This window comes from Sciurus carolinensis, chromosome 3, assembly GCF_902686445.1.
Source record: "Sciurus carolinensis chromosome 3, mSciCar1.2, whole genome shotgun sequence".
NCBI lineage: Eukaryota > Metazoa > Chordata > Mammalia > Rodentia > Sciuridae > Sciurus > Sciurus carolinensis.
This window is the reverse complement of record NC_062215.1, coordinates 71,029,476-71,043,653: the sequence shown is the minus strand read 5'-3', so window position 1 is coordinate 71,043,653 and position 14,178 is coordinate 71,029,476. Positions and strand designations below refer to the sequence as shown.

General features: G+C 34.1%; 1 protein-coding gene across 3 annotated transcripts in view; it reads left to right on the top strand.

Annotated features, from left to right (window-relative positions):
* Positions 1–14,178, top strand: part of Uggt1 (UDP-glucose glycoprotein glucosyltransferase 1) — a 112,656-nt gene that overhangs the window by 60,874 nt on the left and 37,604 nt on the right. For 2 of the 3 annotated variants that reach the window (XM_047544662.1, XM_047544664.1), the window contains exons 18-22: positions 927–1,091; positions 6,361–6,481; positions 11,482–11,580; positions 12,407–12,430; positions 12,922–13,016. In XM_047544662.1, the coding sequence (XP_047400618.1) occupies positions 927–1,091; positions 6,361–6,481; positions 11,482–11,580; positions 12,407–12,430; positions 12,922–13,016 (504 nt within the window). The remainder of the gene's footprint in view (positions 1–926; positions 1,092–6,360; positions 6,482–11,481; positions 11,581–12,406; positions 12,431–12,921; positions 13,017–14,178) is intronic. The other variant, XM_047544663.1, reaches the window with a different exon arrangement.

The following is a 14,178-nucleotide window of genomic DNA, read 5'->3' as shown; positions in this document are numbered from 1 at the left end:
TGTCTTGAAATAAAAAATTAAAAGGATTAGGGATGTATCTCAGTGGTAGAGTGCCCCTTGGTTTGTCCTATCTAAAAAAAAAAGGTTATAGATAAATTGTGCAACTTTCAGAAAGGATCACTTACAAGGTGTTCAATAAGAATTTTTAAAGTAACCCTCTTTACATCTTAGGTAGTAGTAAGGTAGTTTTTACTCTGAAAAGTTAGTCTGAGGGAGCAGTACCCTTGTTGATAGAAGTGTTCATTTTAGATCCATTTGCCATTTTGTTGCCTTGGTATTTCCTTACTAAGAAATTTCTTTTGTCTTAGAAAAGAGGGAAGATTGTACTTAATATTTTTTAGAGCAATTTTTGAACCCTGTTTTCCCACAAACCTTATTTTGTTTTCTACAGGCATAATTTCTTGTTAGTGATAGAACTCTTATTTATTTTGAATTGGGTGTAAATATTTCAGGGCATTCTGCCCAAGGGCACTATTAATTTATGGTAACAGGTAGCTGTGCTGCATGATTATGGTAAACCCCTGGCTATATGTAACCTTTTAAATGGAAATTAACTAAAATTGAAGATTTAGTTACTTAGTCATAGTAGCAACATTTGAAGTGCTCAGTAGCCACTGATAGTAACTACTACATTAAACAACACAGAATATTTACCTCATTGAGGAGTTCTGTTGTATAATGTTAACCGTAGTAATATGAATTATGTAGCCTGGACTACACCCATAACGTGTCCAATTTGTGCCTAATTGTGACTTTTTTGTGGTTTTATATGATGTCACTTTAAAAAATATCTTCAGTTATTTCTTTTTTACATGTTTTATTGATTTCTTTTCCTATTGAAAGAGGCATGTAAGAAAAATAAGCTTTATTCTTTTGTGTCATGAGGTGCAAAAAATGTACTGTTTTTGTGCTCCCTTGTGTTCTAGGAAGGAAGAGGCTACTATGAGCAGACTGGTGTTGGTCCACTGCCTGTCGTTCTGTTCAATGGAATGCCCTTTGAAAAGGAACAACTAGATCCCGATGAGCTGGAAACCATCACAATGCACAAAATTCTGGAGACCACTACTTTCTTCCAAAGAGCTGTGTACTTGGTGAGTAGCACTTCATGGCTGACTTTGAAAGAGAACAGTTAACTTTCATTTTTATAGCTTTTGTAGTATGCAGTAAAACTCTTTTAAGCATCACTGTTTTCTATGTGCCACTAATTGGTTTGCAGACTCCTAGAAACTCCTGCTATAAAGCAAAATATTCATAAAACTTCTATATGGTGTAATTGAAATAGCAATTTTTATTAGTTTCAGGATTAAGTATTTGTTTTATTATTATTATTTATTTACAATGCTGGTAATTGAACCCAGGGCCTCATGCATGCTAGGCAGACATTCTATCACTGGGCTATATCTCTAGCAATAAATATTTAAATTGTAAGAATTTCTAAGAGACTTTTTATTCTATTTGTAAGAAATTTTGACTTTGGAAAGACTCAAACATTATTTATTATTTATATACATAAATATTTATTATAGTTTTTGATATAATTCACACATCATAAAAACTCAACTTTTAACATGTGCAAGTCAGTGATTTGGGGTTCATATACAGAGTATCAGATGTGATCTGAGGGGACATCTGTGAACAACAAAGTCACTTCTATCATAGGCTTAGGAGGTTATCACCTGGAATCAGGTATATAAACCATCTAGATTATTTGCTATGTACTTTTTGGCAGTCTTCTCTCCTTTTGAAGATATGTAGATATTAATACTCTTTTGTATCTCTGATGTTTCTTAGATTGGACAGCCTTACTTGATATATCTTCAACTTCACTATGTTTTTTTTTCCTTCTGTTAACTAAATTTGCTGTTGACCTTTAGTAAATATTTCAGTCATTCATATATATATATATATAATTTTTTTTCTGTGTTGAAGATCGAGCCCAGGGCCTCCCTTGAGCTACATCCCCAGCCCATTAGTCATTGTGTTTTTTAACTCCAGGTTTTTAAATTTCGTTCTTTTTCATAATTTCTTTCACTTTATTGATATCATCTATATGGAGAGAATAATTCTCAAATTTTGCCTTAGTTTGGTAGACATTATTTCTTATCATTCTTTGTATTTGAAATAGCTTATTGAAATTCTTTGTGTTATAAGTCCAGTGTTTAGGCTTTCTGAGGAACAGTGGGTACTGGCTGCTTGTTTTCCAAAGCATATACATACTTCTCTCTTTGCATGTTTTATTTTGATAACTGGACACTTTAAATAATGTGACACCTCTAGAAATCAAGACTTCATCCTACCAGGGTGCTATTTGTTCTTATAGTGCTATTTACTATTTGTTCTTGCAGCAGCTGTTGTTTGTGTAGTGACTTACCTGAATAAATTCTTTGTCATGTGTAACCTCTGAAGTTTCTACTTATTTAGCCTATTGATCCTTTAAAATGTCACAAAGGCCGCTGAGCATGGTGGCATATACTTGTAATCCCAGGCTACTGTGGATACTGAGACAAGAGTATCACAAGCTTGAGGTCAGTCTCGGCAATTTACTGAGACCCTGTCTCAAAGTTAGAAATTAAAAAGGGATTGAATGTAGCTGAGTGCTTGCTTAGCATGTGTGAGAAGTTAAATGCCTAGTACTGAGTATGTTGGGGGTAGTGGGGAGGGAGGGTCACAAAGGTCACATTCCTACAGAGATTCACAGTTATTCTTCAATAAAAATTCCTTTGAATTTTGCATGCCTTCAGTTAATTGCCAGTTTTGGGGAAATTGGTTGACTTTTTTTGTTTTTAGTACTGGAGAGTGAACCCAGGGTTATTGTAACACTAAGCTACATCCCAGCCCTTCTTATTTTGAGACAGGATCTTGCCAAGTTGCTGAGGCTGTCCTCATACTTGCAGTCCTCATGCATGAGTTGCTAGAATTAGAGGTGTGTACTACCACACCTGACTTGAATATTATTTACTAGCATTGTCAAAAAGACTTTTTTGAAGACAGACTTGTCAGAGGTCTTTACTTTGTCATTTCTGCCAATTGTCTCTTTAAAATATTTTAAATATCAACTGATGTTGGTGTAATCCTAAGTAAAAATAAATGTATTTAAAATTTTTATTGAAGTAAAAGATAAGCACAAAACAAAATTTATCATTTTAAATGTAGAAGTCAATGGCATTTAGTATGATCACAATCCTGTGCAACTTTCACCTCTGTTCATCTCCAGAACTTTTAATCATTCCAAGCAGAAACTATCTACCCATTAAACAGTAACTATCCATATTCTTTTCCCCCAGCCACTGGTAACCACTCTTCTACTTTCTATTTCTATAAATTTACCTATTCCTCATACAAGTAGAATCATAATATTTGTCCTTTTGTGTCTAGTCTATTTCAGTATTTATCTACATTGTAGCATATATCAGAATTCCTGTGGGGGGTGTGTGTGTGTGTATACCACATTTTGTTTATTCATTTATCTTTTGGTGAATATTTGTATCATTACCTTCCATTGGGTGGCTATTCTGAATAATCCTGCTGTGAACATTGGTGTACTAGTGTCTGTTTAAATTCTGCTTTCAGTTATTTTGGTAATATACCTAAAAGTGGAGTTGCTGGATCATATGATAATTCCATTTAACATTTAGAGGAGCTGCTGAACTATTTTCCACAGCAGTTGTATCTTCCCACCAGAAATGTGAAAGTGTTCCAATTCTCACATCCTTGCTAATTAACTTGTTATTTTGTTGTTGTTGTTTTACATTGTGACCTTGACCTATTTGCATTTCCTAATGACTATGACTACTGATGTTGAGCATCTTTTCATGTGCTTGTTGGCCATTTGTATATCTTCTTTGGAGAAATGTCTGTTTCAAGTTGTCCATTTTTGAATAGAGCTTTTAATTGTAGTTAAGTTATTGGAGTTTTTGTTTATTATGGATATGAATCCTTTGTCAGCTGTATGGTCTGCAAGTATTTTCTTCCATTCTGTGACTTTTATTCTCTGTGCTTTTGGTGTTTTGTCCAAGAAATCATTGCTAAATCCATTGTCATAAAGATTTTTTTCCTAATGTTTTCTTCTAAGAGCTTTATACTTTTAGCTCTTTAGTTTAGGTCTTTGATCCATTTTGAGTTAATTTTTATAAGTTAAGGGTCCAACTTCACTCTTTTACATCTTGATGTTTGATATTTTTTTTTTACACCACCATGTATAAAAAGACCAGAAATACACTTTTAAAGAAGTAAATGAGTAGTGGGGATGTATCTCAGTGGTTGAGCACTTTTCTAGGATGCATAAGGCCCTGAATTTGATTCTCAGCTCTGTCCTCCCAACCAAAAAAAGAAATTATTGTGCTGAGTGTTAATGCATTCATACAAAACTGTTCTTGGTTGAATTCCATTGCGTGTCCCCTAATGTATAAGAGTGGATTTTTGTTGTTGTATTATGGAATTTGTACTTCATGGAGCTACTGGAATGGGAATATGAAAATATGAGTTTGGCATAGTTATCTAAATTTATGAACCTGTAGAAGAATTGGTGATTATTTTTCTTTATTTAAGTGATATAAACAGAACTCTTTCTAGCCTCCTTTTTAGAAATTTAAAATATTTCTTCAGTTTTAGTTATAAAAATTCAGAAGAAGACTGGGGGTATAGCTTAGTGATAGAATGCTTACACAGCATGAGTAAGGCCTTGGGTTTGAACCACAGGACCACAGAAAGAAATAAAAAAATCAGAAGAGCTTTTGTTTTCTGTTTTTCAGATAACGATATATCTGTTGTAAGAGTAGCCATGTAAAAATATCCCCTCTGTGATTGCTAGTTTTCCTCTGCTTCCACTTGCTTGGTCAGTGAGAAACTTGGTTGGGGCTAGATAGGATAAATTTTTCTATATTATGACAAAAGCCATATATACTCATATACATATTTAGAAAATAACTAAATTTAGGAAACATTGGATTATATAAAGTAAAAAATGGAAATTCTTCCCTTCCTTAGTCCCTTGAAACATGTATATGTATCTGCATGTATATTGGAATGATTATATATATATGTGTGTGTGTGTGTGTGTGTGTGTGTATTTTATTTTTTCTAGTGACTATATCTTTAACATTTTTGAGCATACTAATCTCAACACTTTTAAACTACTGCATAGTATCCCATTTTTAAAAATAATCATTTATTTCATTCCCTAATATTGGATAATGCTTTTAGATTTTCACAGTGCTACAGTGAATATTCTAATATGTATATCTTTATACATTATTTTTTAAATAAATACCAAGAATTGGAATTGTATGTCAAAGAGTAATGCACATTTTAAATTTTGATTTAAATTCACTATACAAAAAGATATGCAGTACAGATGACATGAACTTCAAAATACATAAGGAAATGTAAGGATATGTAATCACAAACAATGTCTAATTGGAATTTTTTTAGATCTGCTTATAGTTGATTAACATTTTTTTAAAAGTGCTTTTATATTGAATATTTTACATATGATAAATTTGCAGATTTCCAGTTACTAACACTTGTCTCTAAGATCACTTTTAGGAAGTACAATTTTTTCTATAATATGAGATGCACAAAAGAGTCAACTAAATGACAAATGATTCCTCCTCCCTGTAGGGTAATCATGACTCAGGAGATAAAGGGTTACTTGAATTCCTGAGGTTGAAAAAAGCTGTCAGTGATTTTTATTACAAAGCATATTAACAAATTGACAGTTGATCTTTGACTTTCCCTTCAGAAAGAAGCTAGCTACTAATAGATCTCAGGGTGAATATGTGTGTGTGTGTGTGGACTATGGATTGAACCTTGGGATTCTCTATCACTAACTATATCCCCATCCTTTTTATTTTTTATTTTGAAACATGGTCTTGATAAATTGCTGATGCTGGCCTTAAACTTAATGATCCTTTTTGTCTTAGCCCCCCAAGTTGCTGGGTTTATAAGTGTGAGCCAGTGCACTGGGCCTACTATGTTAACTCTTAGCCAATTTGTAGAGCTTGCTTTTTCTCTGGGGAAGCACAGTAGTGTGTGGAGAGAACATTTACATTTGATACTCACTTTTTATTAATCCTGTAACTTTGAGTAAATTACTTAATTTTTCTGTGCTTTAGTCTTCTCATCTTTAAAATGAATGTTAATAACATCTACCTCACATTGGTGATAGAGTTAGAGATGCTGCACATAAATCACCCATCGATGCTTGGCAATGACAGGGAACTCTGATATGTAACTTCTGTCTTTAACTGTTATCACCACAAAGAAACTGTTACCAAGCTGATAGTTTCTTACTTCCTGGTGAATTATTATCAGTGATATTCCCCTAACACCCTTGTTCCCTCTGTTTATTTTTTCCTGTAGGGTGAATTGTCCCATGATCAAGATGTGGTAGAGTATATTATGAATCAGCCGAATGTTGTTCCACGAATCAATTCCAGGATTTTGACAGCTGAGCGAGAGTATCTGGATTTAACAGCAAGTAGTAAGGAGAATTTCAGGAATAACTTTTGAATTTTTGATTTGTGCTTTAAATTCTTTGCATTTATTAGATTGTAATGTTAACAAGATAACCCAAGATTGTAACACAATTTGATTTTTAAACTCATTGCACCTTGAGTTCATATTACGAACTTTCAAATTCACAAGAATTCTCTTCTAAAGAAGACAAATTCTCCCTGGGTAAAACCTTATCAACTTTGGAAAACATTCAATGCCCCTTAAATGCCAACTTTTTGGCATTCTTACTGTCATAAAGTAGTTGAGTGGTTCTCTTTCTTAATTCTCTAGATTCACTCATCAGTAATGTCAAAAAATATCTAAAAAAATTTTACTCTGAAAACATAGAATGCCTTAAAAAATAAAGTAGCTTCATTGAGGTATAACATACATACTATAAAACTCAACCTTTTTTTTGTCTTGCTAAAGATGGAACCTAGGATCTAACACTTGCTAGACCATTGCTTTACCATGGAGCATATATCCCTATCCCACAGTTCAGCCTTTTAGAGTGCACAATTTGATCGCTTTTAGTTTATTCTCAAAACTGTGCAGTCATCATCACTGTTGAACTTTAGAACATTATTATCACCTCAGAAGAACCCATGGGTCATTGTCCATTCCCCACTCCTCCTATCCCTGGCAGCCATTAATCTACTCTGTTTCTGTTTTCCCTATTCTGAACATTTTATATAATTGGAAGCCTTTTGTGCATGGCTTCTTTTCTTTAGCATATTTCTATAGCTATCTGTATTGTAGCATATCAGTAAATATTTCATTCCTTTTTAGTGGCTTAAATATTCCATTTTGTGGATATTCCACCCTTTCCTCAGTTGACAGACATTTGGATATTTTCCATAAGAATACCTTTTAAGAACTTGGTTAAGCTATTGTGTACTTTATTTCTTACGCTTTCCATTGGGACTCTGAAGGCCACTTCAGCAAACACCTATACATAAGGAAGCTGTCATCATCACTAGGGAAGGAAAAGATAGGTGAAATCATAACCAAGTGTATTTGTTGTTCTATTTGGGTATAATGAAAATGCAAATCTATTTATGGTTGTTAAGGCTAATCTACTTGAGACTAAATTTCTTTCCTTTTAGGTAGAGAAAAATGTAAATTTATGCTTACATTTAAAAATGTAATATATATTTATAAGAATAAATATATACATAGAGGGATAGTAAATACATACTTATACTTTAAAAGAAACTGCTCAGAAAGTGAGCTAAGTTGTTTCTTTACAACCAGGTATTACTTTCTTACCAGAAGTTTTATAGAGCAAGGCAAGCAGTATTATGACTCTTTGTCCTAAGTTTTTGTTGTTTTTATCATTAATCAGATTCGAAGGGCAGTGTTTGGATTATTCATGCATAATGAGCATGATAGAAGTTTGGTGTTTTGGGATTTCCTTTTCCACCAACAGTTGTAGTTACAAGCTGTGAAAGAGTGCTGGTTTGTAGTGGTACAACTGCAATTTGTCAGCTGAAGCTGGTGCAGATATCACTGACAGGCAGTGGCATCCTCCTGACCTTCAACCAGCTTTCTCTGGTATTTACTGACCTGGGACCTTTTAAGAAGAGTGTTAGTCAGATTTCTGTCACTGTGACCAAATACATGATAAAACCAACCTAAAAAGAAAGACTGGTTTATTTTGGTTTCAAAAGTTGTATTCCATGGTTAGTTGACTGTATTGTTTTTGGACATGTAGCAAGCAGAATACCATATTGTGGAGTGAATGGTGGAGCAGCACTACTCATCTCACAGGGCAGGAAAGGAAAAAGGAATAGGAAGGGCCTGGGGTCCCAGTATCCCCTTCAAGTGCCCCAATAACCTAACTTCCTTCCACTTCACCCCACCTGCTAAAGGTTCCACCACCTCCCAGTAGCACCACAGGTTGACAACCAATACTTTAGCATATAAGCCCTTGGAAGACATTTCAAGATTCAAACCATAACAAGATGCTTGCTTTAAGGTCATGGTGTTCTTTCTCTTCCCCTGTGTGATGTCATTAACTGTGTCTGCCAGTGTAAAAGACACAGGGTGCTTTTTTAAAATTAATTAATTTATTTAAAGTCTTAAAAAATTCTTTTTTGTTATTCATGACAGTAGAATATATTTTGACATATCACATACATGGAGTGCAACTTCCCATTTTTGTGGTTGTACATGAGGATTTATACTGGTTGTGTATTCATATATGAACATAGGAAAGTTATGTCTGATTCATTCTACTGTCTTTCCCATTCCTATCTTCCCTTCCCTTTATTCCCCTTTGTCTAATCCAGGAAAATTCTATTGCCCCCTCCCCCACTTCAGCCCCCTTATTGTGAGTTACCATCTGCATATCAGAAAGAATATCTGGCCTTTGGTTTTTTAGGGATTGGTTTATTTTACTTAGCATGATAGTCTCCAGTTCCATCCATTCACTGGAAAATTCCATAATTTCATTCTTCTTTATAGCTGAATGATATTCCATTGTGTATATGTGCCACATTTTCTTTATCCATTCATCTGTTGAAGGTTGGTTCCATAGCTTAGCTATTGTGAACCGAGCTGCTATAAACATTGATATGACTGTGTCACTTTAGTATACTGATTTTAAATCCTTTGGGTATATACCAAGGAGTAGAATAACTGCATCAAATGGTGGTTCCATTCCAAGTTTTCTGAAGAATCTCCATACTGCTTTCTAGAGTGGTTGCTCCAATTTGCAATTCCACCAGCAATGTATGACTGACTGTATCTTTTCCCTCACATCCTCGCCAACATTTACTGTTACTTGTATTCTTGATAATTGTCATTCTGACTGGAGTAAGATGAAATCTCATTATAGTTCTAATTTGCATTTTTCTAGTTACTAGGGATATTGAACATATTTTCATATATTTGTTGACCAATTGTATTTCTTCTGTGAAGTGTCTATTCAGTTCCTTTGACCATTTATTGATTGGGTTGTTTTTTGAGTTCTTTATATATCCTGGAGATTAATGATCTATCCGAGGTGCAGGTGGCAAAGACTTTTTTCCCCATTCTGTAGGCTCTCTCTTCATGTTCATGATTGTTTCCTTTGCTGTGAAGAAGCTTTTTAGTTTGATATAATCCCATTTATTGATTCTTTTTTTTTTTTTTTTCCATTTATTGATTCTTAATTTTACTTCTTGTGCTTTAGAGGTCCTGTTGAGGAATTTGCTTCCTAAGCCAACTTGATGAGATTTTGGGCCTACTTTTTCTTCTAGTAGGTGCAGAGTCTCTGGTCTAATGCCTAGATTTGAGTTGAGTTTTGTATAGGGTGAGAGATAGGGGTTTAATTTCATTTTACTGCATATGGATTTCCAGTTTTGCCAGTACCATTTGTTGAAGAGGCTGTCTTTTCTCCAGTGTATGTTTTATGGCACCTTTTTCTAGTATCAGACAGTTCTATTTATGTGGGTATGTCTTCTGTTCTTTTCCATTGGTCTTTATGTCTGTTTTGGTGTCAATACTATGCTGTTTTTTTTTTTTTTTTTTAACTCTAGCTCTGTAGTATAATTTAAGGTCTGGTATTGTGATGCCTCCTGCTTCACTTTTCTCACTAAGGATTGCTTTGGCTATTCTGGGCCTCTTATTTTCCAAATGAATTTCATGATTGTTTTTTCTGTTTCTATGAAGAACATCATCGGAACCTTAATAGAAATTGCATTGAATCTGTATAGTGCTTTTGGTAGTATGGCCATTTTGAAAATATTAATTCTGCTTATCTAAGAACAGGGGAGATTTTCCATCTTCTAAGGTCTTCTTCAATTTCTTAATGTGTAGTTTTCATTTCACCTCTTTTGTTAGATTGAGTCCCAAATATTTTTTTGAGGCTATTATGAATGGAATAGTTTTCCTAATCTCTCTTTCAGTTGATTCATCACTGATGTATAGGAACGCAATTGATTTATGGGTGTGGATTTTATATCCTGCTACTTTGCTGAATTTATTTATGAGTTCTAGAAGTTTTCTGGTGGAGTTTTTTGGGTCTTCTAAATATAGAATCTTGTCATCCACACATAGTGATGGTTTGAGTTCTTCTTTTCCTATTCATATTCCTTTAATTTCTTTCTTCTGTCTAATTAGCTCTGGCTAGAGTTTCCAGAACTATGTTAAATAGAAGTGGCTAGAGTTTCCAGAACTGTGTTGAATAGAAGTGGTGAAAGAGAGCATCTCAGGGTGCTTTGAGTAGAAAGATAGATGGGTTAGTGGGTACAAGTAGATCGGTAGGTGGCTAAGTAAGTATTTTTGGGGAACAGTGATTGGGAAAGGCATGTTTATTGTGTTGTAATAGAAATTAAAATGGGGTAGATTGTTGGTGGTGGTCTCTTTATTATATTAGACTGGAGACCATTGCATGAGAAGAAATTACTGGGTATTTTAGAGCAAGGGATTGACTTGATGAAACTGAAGTCTTGGCACGAGTGATCTGATTAACCATGATAATAAGAGCACTGCCTTTGGGCACTAATTGGAGAAGATACATATTGAAAATAGTGAAAATGACCTTTTGTTTCTGTTAAGGTTAGAGAAAAAAATGTTATTTTGTTAGACATGGAAAGTAAAAATCAGATTCTTCTTCTATCCTTCCCTTATGAAATAGGGACCAGTATACTCTAGTGATGGACTAGAAGAGGAGTGATGATTTAAGAGAATCTCTAAGAGATTGTTCTCTAATTGCAAAGTGACAGTGGAAACAGGTTGACATTTAAACTGTTAAACTGACGTATATGTATACGTGATAGCTACATGAGGCATGTTCATTCCTCATTAAATTCGTGTCTTAAAGTTTGATTAATGGGGTAGGAATCATGCTGTGAACTTGTTCAGTAAATGTGGAACTTAATATACTTCACTCATGTATTTTTATACATCTTATGGTCAAAGCAGGCAATCAATTGAATTTTAGCAGTAGATTGAACTGAGGTATATTAATTATACATCTATTTCAATTTTTTCTCTTCCCAGATAACTTCTTTGTGGATGATTATGCTAGATTTTCTGCCTTGGATTCCCAAGGCAAGACTGCTGCTCTAGCCAATAGTATGAACTATCTGACAAAGAAAGGTAATCTATTCCGGGCTTATCTTGGATTCACCATTTTTTTCTTCTTGTTGTTTTAGTATTTGCAAACATAATTTCATCTATATGGGAAAGAGATTTCACAATTTCTTTAAAAGAAATTAAAAAGAAATTTAAAAAATACTTTTAATTCTTTGAGTCTAGAAAATACCTATTTAAAATTTAATTCTTTATATATGTTTACAAATTCAAGTGTTGTCTTTATAAATTCTATATCAGCTATTAAAGTTAAAAGGAAAAAATCCTTTAAGGATCAAAATGAAAAAATATGATATAAAAATGGGTTAATGGATTGAAAATTGGTTCTACTTGCCTATTTATTGACACCATAGGGTTAATTTTATTTTAGGGTTTACAAGATAAACTAGGTTCTAGAAAGCCTGGTGTAATTTTTAAAACTGATTTTTTGGAAAATGTAGAGTTACTTAATTAAGTTAAGATTGTGTAAAATAAAACTTTCATTTGCAGGGAGATTTTTTTCCCTCTCTGGTCACATTTATTATCCTTTCAAAAAAGGAATGTCTGTCATTTAAGGTAGCTCCATTTTTATCCCTGAGGTGATCTTCTCCCAGGGAAGATTTCTGGTTCCCCAGGTATATGTGAGTATAAGCAAGTACTCTACTGGGTTCATCAAAGAAATTGTTTCTGAGTGGTTCTGGGACAGTGCTATAGCACTCATGGAATTAAAGAGCAGGAAGAAGCAGAGATCACGTCATAATACATCATTTAATCTTTTTACTCTTATAGTGGGCATTATTATTGAAATGACATTTTGTTTTTCTTCTACACTTTTCCCTTCACCTTTGTCCAGGAATGTCCTCCAAGGAAATATATGGTAACTCAAAACTTCAGAATGTTCTATTCTTTTTCTTAATTATCTTAATGTGGTTTCAGAGACTATTGTTATTCAAAATTTATTGACACTTTATATGATGTTTCTGGAACCTGTGGGCAACAGTAGGCTATATCAATGCAGAGAAATTTTGCAAAAGTTTTTGCAGAGAATAATATTTCAGAAAGTTACCAATTGATGTGATTAAAGATTATACTATGTTGCCCACATGTTTCATTTTATATGTTAACAGATCCCCAGACTGAATTAATCAGTGCATGTTCCTAGTTTCTAATTAAGCTACTTGGAAGCTTACCCTGCTTTCATTTTAGTAGAGAAGTTTCACTGCTTTTGCTTTGTATCTTTGTTAAACTGGTCATTTTCTTACTTTTTGCATGGTTTTTAGAAATTATTTGTATTCATAACAATGTTGGAACCAAAGATGTGCTCTTTTCTTTCAATTCAGTTTGCTATTTTTTTTTTTGTTTTTACAGATGATTCTTTTATCAGGCCCGTAACTTTTTGGATTGTTGGAGATTTTGATACTCCTTCTGGAAGGCAATTATTGTATGATGCTATTAAACATCAGGCAAGTATCTAGGACTTCATTTTGTATTTTTGTTTGAGGCTGCAGTTGTCCTCCTAGGCTTCTGTGTTGATCTGATCATTCTGGTGGGTAGTGATTCCTGCTTTCTTAGTGTTTGAGGGGAAGGAGTGTTGTGTCTTCAAAGGTCTGTCAGCTCCTAAGAAATGAGTTCAGAGACTGCAATGTCCTGGCTTTATTTAAAGGAATAGATTCTTTTAGGAAAAAAATACGAGACCTTATCAGATAAGTTTTTCTTGGGTGACTGTGTTCTTGCTGCAGAGATGCTATGGGGATCTTGCATATTATTGAGAGAGATGGGTCCTTCCATCAAGAGAGGCCAACATTTCAGAAAAGTAGATCAAAGTGCACAGAGAAATACAGAGATGCTCTGAAAGATGTTGCATATGAGTAAAGGACTTCAGTGAACGTCACTGCTGAGTGAGAAGATATTGATTCTTCTAGAGAGTACTGTTGTCAGAAGATGAGGTGTCAAAATTTTTTTCCTGAGCTGTTTGAATTTGCAGCTTCGTTCAGACTTCACTGCCCTCTTTGTGTCCCCTTTCCATCCTGTGCCCACAGAAAGACTTACTGAAATAAGGAAATACATAGTTGATTTCTGGTTCACTATGGTGCCAAGTGCCTCTATTATGCAAGGGAGTAGACTAGACATTGTGAGATAATCCAAGGTTAAGTCAGGGGCAGTTCTAGTGAAGGGTGATGTGTGTACGAGGTACTTTAACAAACTGATAAACCACTCAGGTGGTACTTGAGTGGGAGAACTGGGAAGGAGAGTACAGTTTCATAAGCACATATTTTCATTGAAGTAAAATAAAGATTTGTAAGTGCTTAAATTATAGAATATTGTGTCATCCATGTGACACTGCTCAGATCAAGAAATAGAGAATTCTTGAATTCCTGAAAGCCCTCCCCCACTTTTTCTCCAGTCACTACCCCCTTTCTTCCCTCTTCTCACAACACAGAGCACCTGCGTTTTTCTTTATTTAAATGGAATCTTAGATATGTATTTGTTTATATTTGGTTTCTTTTCTCAGTGATGTTTAGTTCTTTTTCTCTGTAATATTATATCATAATGGCGGTACCACAAAATTTTATTCTTTGTTTAAACTGTTTGAGGGATGACTGAGTTTTTAGTTTGGGACTATTG